The 16,443-nt window shown below is 43.1% G+C and overlaps 1 protein-coding gene across 2 annotated transcripts; it reads right to left on the reverse strand.

Moving 5' to 3' along the window:
* Positions 1-3,966: 3,966 nt before the first annotated feature.
* tbc1d15 (TBC1 domain family, member 15) lies at positions 3,967-15,878 on the reverse strand. Of its 2 annotated transcripts, none has more exons than XM_047380918.1 (17): positions 15,809-15,878; positions 14,905-15,006; positions 14,631-14,705; positions 14,398-14,545; positions 13,827-14,034; positions 12,009-12,111; positions 11,219-11,413; positions 10,801-10,929; positions 10,103-10,206; positions 9,607-9,701; positions 8,996-9,112; positions 7,602-7,702; positions 7,121-7,220; positions 6,942-7,039; positions 5,123-5,239; positions 4,867-4,953; positions 3,967-4,587 (listed from the first exon to the last, which is right to left on the reverse strand). In XM_047380918.1, the coding sequence occupies exons 1-17, from the start codon at positions 15,824-15,826 to the stop codon at positions 4,414-4,416; spliced, it is 1,971 nt and encodes a 656-aa protein (XP_047236874.1). In that variant the 5' UTR covers positions 15,827-15,878; the 3' UTR covers positions 3,967-4,413. The 2 variants fall into 2 exon arrangements, with proteins under 2 accessions (XP_047236874.1, XP_047236883.1); XM_047380927.1 differs by lacking the exon at positions 15,809-15,878 and adding an exon at positions 15,529-15,658.
* Between the last annotated feature and the right edge of the window lie 565 nt (positions 15,879-16,443).

The following is a 16,443-nucleotide window of genomic DNA, read 5'->3' on the forward strand; positions in this document are numbered from 1 at the left end:
AGTAAAGGAGAAAAGAACTGGACCTGCAATATGACAATGACCCAAAACATACCGGTGAATCCACCAAGGACAAAACAAATGGACACATGGACCAATAGAAAGTCCTGGGCCAAGTTAAAGCCCAGAACTTGATCTCATTGTGATGATGTGAGGTCCATTTTTGATGCTGAAGAGCAGTTAAATCAATTTCTTTAACCAGAAATATAAAGTGAGATTGGACATCAATATGTAAGACATAAATATTTAATGTGGTATTTTTATTCCTTCCAGGACTTGGAGCAAAGCCCAAAACAAAAGCCCATCTGGAGCATTGGAGCAGAGTCTAAAAATGATGCTATTCTCTGGAGCTTCATCACGGATCATCACCTCAGTCTTCATGTTGAGCACCTGTGCTGAGGCCTTTGGGGTAAGTTCTGATTGGGCTGTAGAATCAGGTGTGTTGATACCGAACAGGTGGAAAACATCACATCAACCTGCTATTTATTCCTTATTCAGTAAGGAAACATGTTGGCTCTGAACAGAGTTGCTGCTTTCATTTCAGAACCAAACTTCAGCCTGTTTTTTATCTCAGTTTTCTGTAATTTTCTATTTCAGGACCATAATATCAAGTTATCGATGCTTTATTTATTATACAGATGTTTTATTGTTGATCCTATGGATAGGATTAAATATTTCCGTTTATATGAAAGTCTAAATTCATCAGTAAAACACGGTGGAGGCTCTGTCATGGTTTGGGCCTGCGTTCATTCATAAGGGATGGAACTAAAAACAAAAAGGTCCCATCAGATTTTGGCCCATCATGTAACATCACCAGGATATCTCCAGGAAACCAAATATTCTGCTGCTGCAGAGAAACAGAAGCAGAGTCATGGACCAACCTGTTCAGGACCTGGATCAGAACATTAGTAAAGTAGAACGGGATCTAGATAGAGACATGAGGAGAATAGATGTTTGTTGTTGTCTTAAATAAGTCTTCATGATGATCAGAGAGGGGAAATGCAGGAATGTTTGTTTGCTTGAGAGGAAGTCAAACTAAACACGACAGTTTTATATTTCTCTGCTCCATTTTTATCCTTGTGTCTGTTTTAACAAACGTCTGCCTCCAATTTCTCAGAACCAAAGGCATTGCTGTTGTTTTAATGTCGAGCCGGACCTCCGTCTCTTGTTGCTCCTTGTTCTCCTCACAGTGAGGATGACGAGCAGCAGGTCAGCGGGTGAAGCTCTGACTGACGCTCTGTCTCTTCACAAACCTGAGAGGAAGCAGCTGATAAGCAGCAGCAGCTATCGGCCGCCTTTCTCCCAATTTCCTGCAGAACAGGAAATGAAAGCCGAGCAGCTTTGTTCTGGTTCTGACACAGCTTTATGAGTAGATAGCAGGTGATACCGCCAGCCGTCTTCTCCACCTTCAAATGGCTCCTATCAGACCAAGAATAGGAGGAGACGTCCATCAGAGCCATGGGAGCTGCTGACATTTAAAGGAAGCATCAACAGGCCTGACATTTAAGAGTCCCTAACGAAGGATGGGACAGAAGAAAACAGGTAAACTGGAGCCCAGAGTCTCCAGTTTCCCTCAGAACCATCAGCTGGTACTGATCACACTGAGGTCCATCTGTTTGAGGGCCATAAAGATAAATGTTTTGCATGATGTGCTGCTGCTGAATGTTCACAGACTAGAACTGATGGAAAATTCGTTAGAAAATAAGAGTTCTATAGGAACTTCTGACAACGTTTACATTTCCAGGTCCAGAACACGCCACAGGAATCTCTTCACTAAAGCCACAGCTATAGAAAGCGTCCAGATAACATGTTGACCTGGTGCTTATCTTATTTAAACTGAAAATATCAAAGTTCATTTTGATTAACTGAATACATCTGAAAAAGCTCTGACTGACAGGTTTGTTTAAATTCTTTAAGAAACGGACTTTAACCAGGAAGCTTCGTCTCATTTTAGCTTTCTTCATTTAGATTTTATATCCACTGATTTACCAAACTGATGCAAGTTATGACTGGATGTTAGATCCAGATGTAATGAGTTTAAGGTGGAATTTGTATCTTCAGATGTAATGCATTTAAGGTAGAACTTCCTCATTCAATTCAATTCAATTCAATTCAAAAATACTTTATTAATCCCAAAGGGAAATTAAATAATCATATTCAGATATAACAAGTACTGCCGTGACACTTGAGACTAGGACTTGTCTTGGTGTGGAATACATTTTTATTCAGACTTTTTTCGGTCTCGGACGTGCTGAATGTGGGATTTTTTTCTCTACACCATTGACGAATACAGCTGCAACATACGTTTTTAAAATGCAAATTAATGTAAAACTCTTGGCTGCATTCAGATGCAACCAGTAAAGTTTTTAGTAGCTGCTGCAGCATCTACGTGAAAGGTCAGCCCACCAGAGCAACCATAGTCTGCAACTCTGTTATAGGTTAGCTTGCTAATGAGCTGTCGCAGGGTTAATTACCTTTAAATGTTTACAGCAACAACATCATTATTACAGTCTCACATTGGTTTGGTCGTGTCTTGGTCTTGAGTTTGGTGGTTTAAACTGCAAAACCAACAACGCGTTTAAGATGTAATGTTTTTATTGAAAGATAATTGTAATAAGGGAGAGCAGGGGGGTATGAAGATACCATCACCTATGACCTTTTTCAATCTGGTTTTTGTAAAATGCATTATATTGAAACAGACCTTCTTAAAGTCACCAGTCAGCAGATTCTGGAGAATACACGGTCCTGGTCTGTTGGACCTGTCCACAGTTAATCATACTATCCCGAAAAACACTGAGGGCTCTGGTTGGGGTGTCTGGGTCTGTTCTAGTGGTTTTCACCCTACATATCTGGTGGGAGTTTTAGTGTGTCTGTAAACCAAACTACATCCAAATCTACTGAGCTGCCATGTGGAGTTCCTCAGGACTCTGTGCTTGGACCAATTTAGTTTTTAATATAACCCTAACCCTGACATTAAACAGCAACTTGGGTGATTGAAGCGTAGCCTTAGAAAAGTAGCTTTTCCCCTGGTGCTTCTTTTATAACAAAAAAACAGTTGTTTTTTTTTCATTTCAGGAACATTTCAAAACTTCGATTAATAGTGTCAACAAGTGAACCTGAGATGGTAAATTCATGTTTTGGTCTCTACAAGACTGGACTATTGTAACAGTCCATTTAGTTGGGACTGGTTCGTCTTTTGGTGATCCAAAACTCTGCTGAGACTACTGACTTTTTTTAAGTTGAGGTTTTTTGTTAAAAGGGACATTTTATTATACAAGATGTATTAAGTTCAAGGTAGAATATGCTCATGTTTGGATGTAATGAATGAATTTAAGGCGGACTTTTTATCTTTACATGAAACGAGTTTAAGGGGGATTTCGTTTTCAATCTTCCACTTTAATGGGTTTGTGGTGAAATTTTATATTTTGATGAAACAAGCTGAAGGTGGACTTTTTATCTTCAAAATTAGGGTGGATTAATTTTCAGATGTAAGAAGTTTAAGATGAAATGTCATAACATTTGTATCTAATAGATTGAGGGAGGAACCCCATCATAATCTGACCTAATGATTTACATGTTGAATTTTATAATCCTCAGATAACATTTTTCATAAACATTATCCACTGCATCACCACCAAAAGTCAAAGCATTACTGACTGAGGGGCGTGTTTTCACGTGTTTAGTCTGAGTTTTTCCAACACTGAAAGCAGTGAAGCAAAAATTATAACGGAAACAGAAGGAGAAATGTGTTGAACAGCTGTTATCTTCAACTTCCCTTTAATAAGGGAGACTTAGATGAGTGTGAAGAGTCTTTATGTCTGCATAAGAATTACTTTAATGATCACCAATCGAGTTTCTGATCAACCTAGTCGAAACCCTCTGGATCTGAACTTCTGGTGGGGAACAAACAGAGGAAGATGAGGATGAAGCCGATACTATGCAGACGGAAAAATAGGAGAGAGAAAAAAGTTAATTGGCAGCTTTTTAATGAAAGAAAACAATGCGCCTCAGTTTGGGACAGACTGAGCAGTTTAAGGACGTCACTTTGGGCATTTTCACTTTACAAATAAAAAACAAACAAATCAAAGATCAGCTGATGCATCGATAATAGAAATACTGATTAGCTGCTGTCTGCAAGCACAGATTCTCAGGCAGCATCTGATCTGCAGACCAGTTCTGACTCAGAAAAAAGATGCCCACACATGTGGCACATGTGTGAGAAGTCCAGGTGAGTCCACCCCTGCTCCTGTCCGTCCTGCAGGTCAGGATTTTACAAAACATCAGGAGCAAAGGGACGATACAAGAAGTTAGAAAAATATGATTCTGAATAATCTGCGATCCTTTGTACACCTTTCTCCATTCCTCCTCGGGGCTTCACAGCGCCCCCTGCTGACCTACAGTCAGTCTATGCGTTAACTATGAGGTGAAGACCCCTCTGCAGCTGTTCTGGGGTCTATTTTCCCTGCAGTGTCCATTAGAACAGACGTCCTGCTGCGGAACGGGCCGAGGAGCTGATCCAGGATCCGTCTGGTTGGAAACTCTTCGCTCTGTGTCGAAGCCCAGGATGGTGCTGATGGAGTGAGGCAGGTCCTGCAGAGGAGAAGCAGATCTGAATCAGCCTGGTCTTGGTTCTGATTAAATCGACTATTTCTCTAACATCAGGAGCTTTAAATTGGACCATCCGAGTTTGCAACATTTGATCCGTCACTGACGGAAACTGAATAGATCTTTAGGAAATCGTCAGGAACAGCCTCAGTGAACAGGTGGAGCTTCTTGGGAGCTGAACAGGAGTTGTGTTACCATGGTGACCTGAGTTGCTATGGTACTCCAACCAGGTTCACACGGAGAGCCTGAAAACTAAACGCCCACCTTGCAGCTGCGGATCTGAAGGTAGATGCCCTCAGCTTTCTGCAGGATCTCCTTGATGTCAAGCTTCATGGAGAGCTCGTTGATGTGCTGTAACACAAACACACACAGGAGAACCCTGATCGATCGGTTCCATTGATATGAACGTTAACCTGCTTCAGCACTCAGCTGCTGCTTGTTGGTTCATCACAAGAACCTGAACGTGATCAGTGTTTCCTTCAGGTGGATGTAGGGCTGCAGCTGATTGGATCTACCTTACCTTCAGGATCTCGTTGAAGCCGTAGTTCTCCTCCATGATCTTCTGCTTCTCAGAGTCCAGGATGGCACAGCAGACCAGCAGGTGGAAGTTCTGACAGGGCAGCCCGGTCCACATAACCTGAGGTGGAGGGGACATGAGACATGACATTATCAGGAACCAGATCTGGGAAAAATGAGGAAGCAGGGCTATAGGAATGTTGGGATGACAGTTTCTTTTGGAAGGTTTCAAGGTTGAGATGTGGTCTCTGGATCAGAAAAACTGGTCACATGTTCAAGCAGCAGCTAAGCTCAGAGGGAAGTTATTCAGAACCAGCTGCTGTGATGGGGTGGTCTCCATGGTGACCATGTGAGTGAAAGAGGATCATCATCGTCTTCATACATAAAACTGGAAATTATCATCTAGAAGATGTCACCATCATGTGACTGTGGTGGGAGCCATAGAGAGAGATGGGTGAACTGATCAGATGATGTAATGATGGTTGGATTTTTCACACCAATGTATTGAAGTGTTGGATCAGAACATCTGCCACGACAAACTGGGGGTTTGAGAGAACAGAGCAGAGACACAAAGAGAACAAAGGAGCACTGATCCAGGAGTACTTTCTATGGGAAGGAAAAGTAAAATGTTAATGGATGTAGCTCCTTTAGTCGTTTCACCTAGAAAGAAAGAACAGATAAACTCTGAGCCAGTTTTCAAGGTTAGAGTCTGAAAGAGAGCACATAGAGTTAGTTACAGTAAAAGCTCAGTCAATCACCATGTCTAGGAGAGAGAAAGGGTTAAACACTAAAAGACAGGGCCATGTGGATCATTGGTAGAGGGTGAGCATTAAGTTGTTGCCAGCAGAACTTTGGACGATGCTCCTCTCCAGAAAGGTGTCACAGGTAGACACAGAGTCAGGCCAGGTGTAGCTTCTAGGAAGAGAAAAGAGAGAGAACATGAAGTTAAAAGCTGAAATAACAGCAAATAATGCAAAATTGGAGAGTAGTGTGAGAATGTAGTGAAGAGGGTGAGAGTGGTCATTATGTCCTCCAGCGGCCTAAGCCTATAGCAGCATAACTACAGAGATAGCTCAGGATAACCTAAGCCACTCTAACTATAAACTTTATCAAAAAGGAAAGTTTTAAGCCTAGCCTTAAAAGTAGACAGGGTGTCTGCCTCACGAACTAAAGCTGGGAGCTGGTTCCACAGGAGAGGAGCCTGATAACTAAAGGATCTGCCTCCCATTCTACTTCTAGAGACTCTAGGAACCACCAGTAAACCTGCAGTCTGAGAACAAAGTGCTCTGTTAGGAACATATGGACCAATCACATCTCTGATGTATGATGGAGCTAGATCATTAAGGGCTTTATATGTGAGGAGGAGAATTTTAGATTCTATTCTGGATTTAACAGGGAGCCAATGAAGGGAAGCTAAAATAGGAGAAATATGATCTCTCTTTCTAATTTTCATCAGAACTCTTGCTGCAGCATTTTGAATCAACTGAAGGCTTTTAACTGCATTTTGTGGACATCCTGATAGTAAAGAATTACAATAGTCCAATCTTGAAGTAACAAATGCATGGACTAGTTTTTCAGCGTCACTCCTGGACAGAATATTTCTAATTTTGACAATGTTCTGGAGATGAAAGAAGGAAACCCTAGAACTTGTTTAATATGGGATTTAAATGACATGTCCTGGTCAAAAATAACACCAAGGTTTTTTACTTTATTATCAGAGGTCAATTTAATGCCATCCAGGTTAAGTGTACAGAACTCTGATCCTCTGCAGGCCTTAGTGACCTGCTAGAAGAACCTTCACAGGACCTGATCTCCAAACTGACCTCCCAGAGCCGCAGGACATCCTGGAAACTCAGCTCCCTCTTAAAGCGGATCAGCAGCCAGCGGAAGCAGAAGTAAAGGTACCCGGACTCCTGGGACTCTGAAACACAAAAACAGGTCCAACGTGACGGATCCAACACAGGAACGTGGGCAGAGTGAGACCCGACCGGCTGCTCCGTACCAAGGTAGTTCCAGAACGCCAGATCCAGCAGTCTGAGCAGCGTGCTGAGCTGGATCAGCTGCGTCTTCATGCCCTGCATTTGCTCCTCGAAGTTCTGGTGCTGCAACACAAACAAACCCAATCTGTAAAATCTGATGGGTCAGCCGGTCCCCCTGATATACGTTTCTGCACAGTAAAGTTTCAGTCAGAAAGGTTCTTTCTAACCAGAACATGGGCTCCACATCAGAATCAAGACCCAAAATCTGTTCTGCCATACACATGTCTTACAGGGTTCTTCAGACCTGAACTGGGTTTGAAAGTTCTTTCCCTGGTTTGTTCTGAGGTTGTGCAGTAAAACATTGAAATTAATCTGCAGACTGTGGTGGAGTTCTTCAGACCTCCTCACGTAACAGAACCACGAGCTAAGAGCTAAATCTGTTACCTGCATTATGCACACATCAAACATAGATGGTTCTGGTTCTGACTTAGCTCGGTTTCTTACCATCTGGTCCATAAAGGAGACGAAACACCAGAATGCATCGACCTCATTCTCCATTACGTAGAGGATTGGTGACAGCAGGTCACTCATGCCCTGAACATAACCTGGAGAAACATTGAGGGTCAGTCATTAACCGGACGAGGGAAACAGAACATCTGCGCCCCAACAGGGACCAGGCTGGTTCTGATGACCCAGGGTAATCAGAAGAGCTGTTCGTGATGCTGTATGCTTAATCTAGCATCCTGAAAATGCTACAGAAGATGATTTGAAATGATCCGACAGTTGATTGGTCGGTTCAGCAGGGAGAGGATGTGTTCAAATGTTGTTGGTTAAATTAAAGTGAAATTATTAAGGCTGATCTCTGAGAATTATTAATATCAGGAAGAGTTAATAACAGACATGTTTAACAAAAACATTTTAAGAGGTTGGAAATAATAAAAATATAATAACCTAATATTTTAAAGTTCTGCTCCACATCACTTTGAACGTTAATTTTATACTTAATGTTCTTTTCCAACATTCAGCTGAAATTATTTTTAAAACCAGAAAGTTTGAATTTATCATGGATTTTCTCTGATCCAAACAGGGTCCAAATCAAACATGCAGGCTCTAATAAATGCATACACTGTAAATACCAGGCTGCACCTCAACTGGACTTTTCTTAACCACCAACAAGCTACTGGCATCATTCTGCCTGGAGATTTGACAAATCTTAGATGCAGTTCAATAAAATTAGTTGGTTTCATGGCGCTGACCCGGCTTTTAATCAAGGTACATAAACAGAAAGCAGGGCTGAGGTTTGGGGAGATCATTCCAGTCAGTCTTTGGGATCATTGTCCTGTAGGAACAACCAACTGTCTCAAAGGTTCAACCATCTAGTTGTTGATTTGAGGTGAAGTTATGTAATTTGGAGAGAGCCTTCATTATTCCATCCACTTTGTGCAATGTACCAGTTTCACTAGGTGTAAAAAAACCCACAGCATGATGCTGCCACTACCATGCTGGACAGTTGGTATGGTCTTCCAACAAGCACCCTCTCAGACCAGTCTCTGTGGACGGTGGCACTGCCGTTCCAGTGGTTTCCAGGTCTAGAGGCTTGAACGTTGATGGTTCTTTGAAAGAGGAACAGTTTGGGTCAGATGGTTGAAACCTGAACACATTTTGATAGTCCAACAGGACCACGATCCTAAACACACAAACTTTTCCTGAACTGAAGGTTTGATGTTCAGTGTGAACATGTCTGATGGTCAGAAGTTTATTATTCGCTGCCGAAGAAAACAAAAGACATGGAAACACTAATTGAACCTTTACGACTTGGACCTCAATAAACCTCAGAACATCCCTGAACAACATGTTCCTCGAGAGAATCTTCCTCCGACATGTGATAAATTTCTCACCCAGGTCAAAGTCGTACATGCAGTAGGTCATCAGGATGTCGTGCAGCAGAGTCAGGCCCGGGTTGTTCAGACCTTCGTAGAACCTGTTCGTTCGGTCTGTTCGGTTCACGTCTTTCTCTGGAGCAGAACAGAACAAACATGCTGGTGTCACAGACGTTTCAACATGTGAACTCCATCTGGTTTCAGATGAAAGAGGACCCGTCCCATTTCTGCTCCTGTCTCCATCAGAGGAGGAGAAAGAGCTTAATGGTCCATCAACAATCCATCAAGTTCCAACACTCTACAGTAGCCCCACGATGCTGGATCTGGATGGCAGAATAACCTGAAGCTTTGTTGTGAATATAAAGAATGCTTACGTCACAAACATACCCGTCTGCAGTCCTAATTATACAGTTTTAACGATTTAACGCCATGAAGTGACATGAAAAAGACGGGACCAAAGCTTCAGCTAAACATCTGATCATCACTGAGTGCAGAGAGATCTGTAGCGCCCCCCCCTCAAGTTGAAAACCAGTCAGCTCCTGGAGCGGATTAAAGGATTCCCACATATGGTCGTGTGGTGACACTTTGTATGTAAATGCTGAAGACTGTGGGGTCCTCCTCATCCTCACCGATCAGACTCCTGTAGTCTCTCAGTCTGGAGTTCCTCCTTTCCTGCTCCTCACCGATGGATTTCCACTGCAGCTTCATCCGAAAGTATTCATCTCTGCCGACAGGGACACACACACACGGTCACTGTTACCATGGAAACCCAACTATATCCCATAGTTTACCCGTTTATGCCTGGCCTGATTAGTTTTCAGATCAATGAGTTCGGTTTCGGTTAACTAGTGGCGTTTCAGTGATCAGATCTGCTGTAAACGAGGGTCAATTAGTTTGAGCTCTAAACGAGCCGCCTCGTTAAAACCAGCGGCTGAGTTAAACTCAGCCCTGAGAACCAGAACACCTGAAATCAAACTGACAGCAGCTGAGAACGATCTGAAGGACCAATCTGATCCAGCAGAAATGCCTGCTGAGGTCAGCAGTCTACAGGGATCATGTCACAAGTTTGTGTGTGTGTGTGTGTGTGTGTGTGTGTGTGTGTGTGTGTGTGTGTGTGTGTCGTACGTTTTGGCCTTCTGCAGAGACTTCCTCTCCTCCAATGTGCTGGTCCACGGATAATACCCCAGCAGGAACTTCCAGGCTTCTTTCCTTACAGCGTGACACAGACCCTGCAGGTAACACACAGCACCTGGTCACACGGTCTGGTCGGTGAGGTGACCGACCGAACTCAGAATCTGTTTAAATTTGACCCAAATTGTATTTGCAATTTATGTTTTTTTTTGAAGGTGCAATCAGTGGCGTCAGGTTCCTGTAAGAGCGGGGTGCATTGTGGGTAATGTAGCTCCTGTGTAAGGTGTTCCTGCAGGCACATCATGCATAAAACCTAAATTTCTAAACACTGGAAGGCCTAATAAAGGTCAAAGGTCAGAGTGTTTCTAAGCATCAACCTTTATTGTTTCCGTGAGTCAATATCAAAATTGTATTTGAACTTTAAGTTTCACTTTCAGACTAAGCTGTTACCTGTCTAAGCTGTCGGCCCACAGTCAGGTTAAAACATCATAGTTTAATAAATCAGTCAGTTCAGTGTGGGTGTAACATGTCCAGGAGGGACAGACAAACAGAAGCAAGCGGTATCCCGGTAGCCTGACTCCTTTCAGTGTTCAGAAGCAGCAGCTCTACTCTGAGCTCTTCTTCATATCTCTGAAGAAGCCCAGTCACTGGACAGAGGGATCTTATTTCTGTGTTTGTGTACTGAGACTTGCCCCCTTGAAGATCCTCTGTCTGAGCGTGACGTCGTCCTCTATCCTCCCCTCAGGGTCCTGGAGTTTACTCCACTCGTCTGCATACAGCGGCTCTGCTCGGCTCACAGGAGGCCTCACCCCCAGGTCGATCTGTCACATCAGAGGTGATGATGTCAAAACAACAAACAACTAGGAGCTCCCTGAGTCTTGTCTTACAGGCAAACATAAAGTTTATAACGTCTTCATCACAACCGATGTCCATAGAAGGATTTAATCTAAATAGGTTAATTTGACTCTGAGGGATGACTTTTAAGTTGTTTTTAATTCCTTAAATCCTTTTTTCATTCACTTTGGAGCTGCAGTTAAGCAGGAATTGATGATTAAATAGATCATGTCATAAACGGATCATACAGCTGATGACCTAGACAGAGCTCCTTACCCTGGTGATGACTTCAAAGCCTGGCTCCTCCTGTTGGTTGATTTCCAGACCTGGAATGACTTCACCCAGGAGGTCTGCTACCTCCTCCGGGGGGCGCTGCTGCTGCTCCTCTGTCCCCCGTAGAGCATCATAGATGTAGTTGGTGACTTTGGAGAAGCCGCCTAGTGTCGTCACATAAGGGTCACGCTTAAACTTCTGCAGGAGAAAAACCACAGAACAAAACCAGGCTGATTAGAGCGAACAATCAGACTCTGTGGAATCTTTTGCTCATTCCTACAGAGAGACAATTGGGAAAACAGGACAGTGAGGAATACTTTCACACAGAATGTTGACTTCCAACAGAAACTAAATAAAACTGATTAAACATAAGATTTAGAATCAGATCAGTGAACCTCACCCTGTTAGAGGAGCATCCTGGCAGCTGCATCAGGCTGTGTGTGTGTGCGTGTGTGTGTGTGTGTGTTCCTGTCTTGGCATCACAGTGAGAATCATTTTCCCAATTTCCCCATCAAATTGAGGATCGTTTGTACCAAAGTGAGGACATTTTGCTGGTCCTCATGACCTATTTTGCTAACGGTTAGGTTTAGGACTAAGGTGTGAATTGACTTTAGGTTAAGATTAGGGTTAGGTATGCACTGGTAATGGTTAGGTTTAGGGTTATTGTCAGGGTTAGGGCATAGAAAGGGTTGAAAATGAATGAAAATCAATGGGAGTCAACACATGGTCCTCACTACATATAGCAAAACAAGAGTTTGTGTGTGTGTGTGTGTGTGTGTGTGTGTGTTCTTACGTGAATGAGGCCAAAGCTGTTGTCATCTAGGAGGTTCTCGAACGACTGGGACAAGGCTTTGTTTGGAGTGCTGACCAGTAGACATGTTTCATCCTCAGGACACCTGAAACGCACACACACACACACTGCAGTCAGACCCTTAGTCAGGTGTGTGTGTGTCTTTTTAACAGCGTAAGCAGAGCATCCCTCTGCCATAGATCTGAATCTAAACATCCAGTACTGATCCAGCCTTTCACTGAGCTGCAGATAAGAACTTTAATAAGAGTTATCAGCGGCAAGGAGTCTCACGCTGTAATCTCACTTCATCTCAGCCTCTGAACATTTTATCATTGCAGGAATTAACATATAAATAACGCGTCTCAGCAGACACTCAGACAGTCCGTCTGTTTCTGACAATCAAAAACAATCCAACAGAAAAGCAGAAAGATCCTGCTTTTAGGGGGTTACACTTCCAACCTTGAGCAGGTCTGCAGTCAGGGTCAGACGGATCGATTATTAGAGAGTAAAATCTGCAGACATGCAGCACAGTTTCTGCACAACTTCCATGTCAAAATTACAATTTTTTCCAAATGTAGGAACATTTGCAGGAACCCTGCCTGCAAATGTTTTACAGTGACTTGCAAAAGTATTCACCCCCTTGGTATTTTTCATGTTTTATTGCCTCTCAACCTGGAAATAAAATGGACTGTTTGAGAGTTTGAGGACTTTAAGGAATGTATTTTTTATACGTCTTATTGTGACCCTATGGACAGATACTCCAGTCTCTGCTGTGGACCTCTGCAGCTTCTTCAGGGTTACTTTTGGTGTCTGTGCTGCCTCTCTAATTAATGCCCTCCTCCCAGTCTGTGGGATTTGGTGGGCGGCCCTCTCTTGGCAGGTATGTTGTGGTATGATGTGTTTTACATTTGAAGATGATGGAACATTAAAGATTTGGGTATTTTTTATAACCCCACCCTGCCTTGTACTTCTCAACAGTTTGTCCCTGACTTGTTTGGAGAGCTCCTTGGTCTTCATGGTGTGATGCGTCTTGCTTAGTGGTGCTGCAGCCTCTGGGGCCTTTCAGAAAAGGCGTGTATAAACTGACAGATCATGTGACAGACTGCACAGAGAAGGACTTAATTTCACTAATTATGTGACTTTTATGAAGCACCAAAACTTTTAGATGCTTCATAGCAAAGGGGTTGAACACATTTGCACATGACAGTTTTTCCTTTTATATTTTATTCTTTTAAAATATTTTCTTTATTTCACTTCCAGCCTAGACTATTTTGTGAAGATCCATCACTTAAAAACATATATACAGGTTAGAATGACCTGTATCAGACTTTTGAAAAATCCAGGACTCCCCTGAAATATTGATCTTAAAACAGGCGGGGTCATCCTCACAGTCTTCTGTTCCTAAATACGTCATTAAAGAACAATAAACGGATCCAAAATGCTCCAGAGAGAGTTCTCATGAGAATATAAAAAGAGAACTCACATTTTGCTTCCTGTTTACAGTCAATAAGACTGCAATGAAAACAAGTTCATATAAAACAAACCTATCAATTGTTGTTGGTCACATTCATTTTCAAACTGTCTGTAGTTTCATAGCTCAAACCTTTTAAAAGGCAAAGCCGTATAAGAGCTGAGTCTGAAGTAATAACATCTTCACCCCGACCTTTAATGATCCGGTCTGAAATTCTTTCAAACATGTAATGATTAATATCCGGCTGTGTAAAACAAGCCTCAACCCACTTTGACACCTGGATGGTTCTGCTGTGACAGCTGTGAGAACCTGAACCATGCTGGGTTAGGAAAAACCCCTCAGCTACTCACTCTGTCAGCAGAGCGAACCTCCTCAGGCTGTCCAGGAACTCTCTGCTGCCGCCCTGGTGGAAATGCAGTGCTGGCAGAGAGCTGGAGGAGTCCTTTAGCTGTAGGATGAGAAAGGTCCAACCTTCATCCTTCACTGTTATGGACTTGAGGTCACTGATGTTCACAGAGAATGCCCAGCGGCTCCGCTCATGGCTGTGATTCTGAGAGCCTGAGAGATAAGACGCAGCAATCAGAAAACACACAGAAGAACAGCAGTTTTAAAAATGTTAGAGACACTCTCTCACACACACACGCACACACACTTTACTTTAACTCTGAAAACCTGAAAGCAAACTCAGAGTTCTTGTTTGTTGAAAATATTTGGACGATCCGCCGGTTTCTTTTGGAATTTCATCTGAAAACTGAGCCAACTTCATGATTTGGCAGCTTTTCCAATGACATGGAGGTGACACCAATGCTCAGTTCTTCCAGCTTTTATTCGGCATGGATCATGAGGATATTTGCTGATATTCCAGCTGCACAGTGTCACATTTCCTCCATCAGTCATCTGACAGGAAGATTGCAGACCCACCCTCTCCATTGGTGTAGTTCTTCTTCCTGAAGGAGACAGCGTTCACCATGTCCCACTCGGTCTCGTAGCTCTGCTGTGTCTCCAGCAGCTGCCGGGACTGTGACTTCTCTCTGGGACACTGGGCCCACTCCACCACTGAACTGGAGTCCTGGGGAGAAACACAACACACCTGAACATCCCCTGATGCTGACGCTGTCAGGTGATCTGAGATCACAGAGCGAGCAGAGACAAACCTGTCCAGCGCACAGTATGTTGGACGGGTCCACGCTGTCCTCCAGTGGACGGTATTCTACCAGAATCTCTGAATCCTAGAAAGATAGAAGCACCAGACTGATCATCAAAGATCAAAAGTTTTCATCTTTTTCTGAACAGATCGCAATCAGTCCAGCGCCTCTGGAAAAAGAGCTGAGTGATCTGTTACCATCAGAAGCATCAGCAGAACCACGGTGGTTCTGTGTGAAAAATCTCAGGGAGACCTTAATGGCACAGGAGGACTCTCAGGTTTACCTTCTCCAGGATTCGAAGGAATCCAGAAACCAGCAGATCTTGGTCCAGGCTTCCTTCTTCTGGGTTCGGATGGAGGAAAATTCCATCATGTTCAAATATCACCTGCAAAGGGCAAAGGTCAGTTAGTGAAAGACCGGAACTTAACCTGAAAATAGACTCAGTTCCAATCAGCAACCACAGAATCCAAATCAGGGGCGCGGTGCTGGTGGTGTAGGGGTTAAGCGCACAACAATGCGGCTGTCCTGGGTTCGAGTCACGGACCTTTGCCGAATGTCTCCCCCTCTCTTTGCCCTCTTTCCTGTCTACCTACTGTCAGAAAAATGAAAAAATAAAGGCCGCTAAGTGGCGCAAAAAAAAAAAAGAATCCAAAATCAGATTAAATAAGCGCCCTGATCAGATTTCTTCATAAAAAAAAGTGGAGTTCAACGGTACCAAACCAGACTTTAACCGGAAAATTTATCCCATCTTAAAACCCCGATTACTTTAATTTTAACCAGGTGTGAAAGTCTGGCTGGAGTATTTCTGGGAACTTTGCTAGCAGCACCGGGAATGAAAACTCGGCCTGAAGCCGGGGCAGCAGTTGTCTTTCTGGACGTCAATCTCAGCAACACTCCGTGGTCTCACCGGATCATCCGTGTCCCGTGGCTCTCCGACAGCCCGAGAACCGGACCAGTCCGGAAGAGAACCGGTTCGGAGTACAACACAGACTGTAACGGTCTCACTGCTGATAGTGACCCTCCTCCCCTGTGCTGCCCTCTCCTGCTGCGGATATCTCGGCAGCTAACAATGTGGTCAGAACCCGGAAGTACAGCCCTGTTGGCCCCACGGAGCTCGGTCCAACTTGAGATCAAACTCGAAGCTTGGAGCGGCCGTTTGGACCCATGTTTTCCTTCATGTTTCCTACCTTTAACAGCTCCGCCATGTTGCTGCTCTACCGCTGACGTCAGCACATCACGTGACTAGCGGACCAAAACAAAACTGACAGCTCAGCTTCCTGTGACGAAAACACGGAGCTTCCGGTAAAATAAATAAATATAATAAAGCAGAAACTTAAATAAAAGTATATTACAATATAAGGCGTAAAATAAAATGCAATACATTAATTAAGATAAACTGAATCAACAAATAAAATAAAAGCTGAAACATAAGCTCATATAAAAAAGAGCCGACCGGCCCATGATTGTTTAGGCCCTTAACAGAATTTGGTTTGACTCAATATTGTTTCTCTTTATATGCGATTTAAATTGTGAAAAGTTTTGTTTGTTTATTGTACATTCGATATACCTAAATCTCCTAGTTTACTCAGAAGCAGGGCCAGCCAGAGGTATAAGCAAACTTTGGAACCTAATAAAATTGTGACTAATTCACCTAGTTTAAAGTTAATTAAATAATTTTACTGGTGTTTCAGCTTAGAAAATATTTTATGGATATAATTTGAAAATAAATTGAGTGAGGGCTTTTTTTCAGCAGTTGCCTAAGCTTGATTCAAACTTTTGGTTAATCAAAAAAAAAAATTTAAGTGCTATATACAACAGTGCG

This window comes from Girardinichthys multiradiatus, chromosome 2 (genome assembly GCF_021462225.1).
Source record: "Girardinichthys multiradiatus isolate DD_20200921_A chromosome 2, DD_fGirMul_XY1, whole genome shotgun sequence".
Lineage (NCBI taxonomy): Eukaryota > Metazoa > Chordata > Actinopteri > Cyprinodontiformes > Goodeidae > Girardinichthys > Girardinichthys multiradiatus.

What these genes read in the sequence shown, in the direction of transcription:
- tbc1d15 (XM_047380918.1), bottom strand. An exon ending in TCCTTCGAATCCTGGAGAAG is followed by an intron (nt 14,706 to 14,904) that starts GTAAACCTGAGA and finishes CTATCTTTCTAG; the next exon opens with GATTCAGAGATTCTGGTAGA. An exon ending in GACAGAGGATCTTCAAGGGG is followed by an intron (nt 10,207 to 10,800) that starts GCAAGTCTCAGT and finishes TGTTACCTGCAG; the next exon opens with GGTCTGTGTCACGCTGTAAG.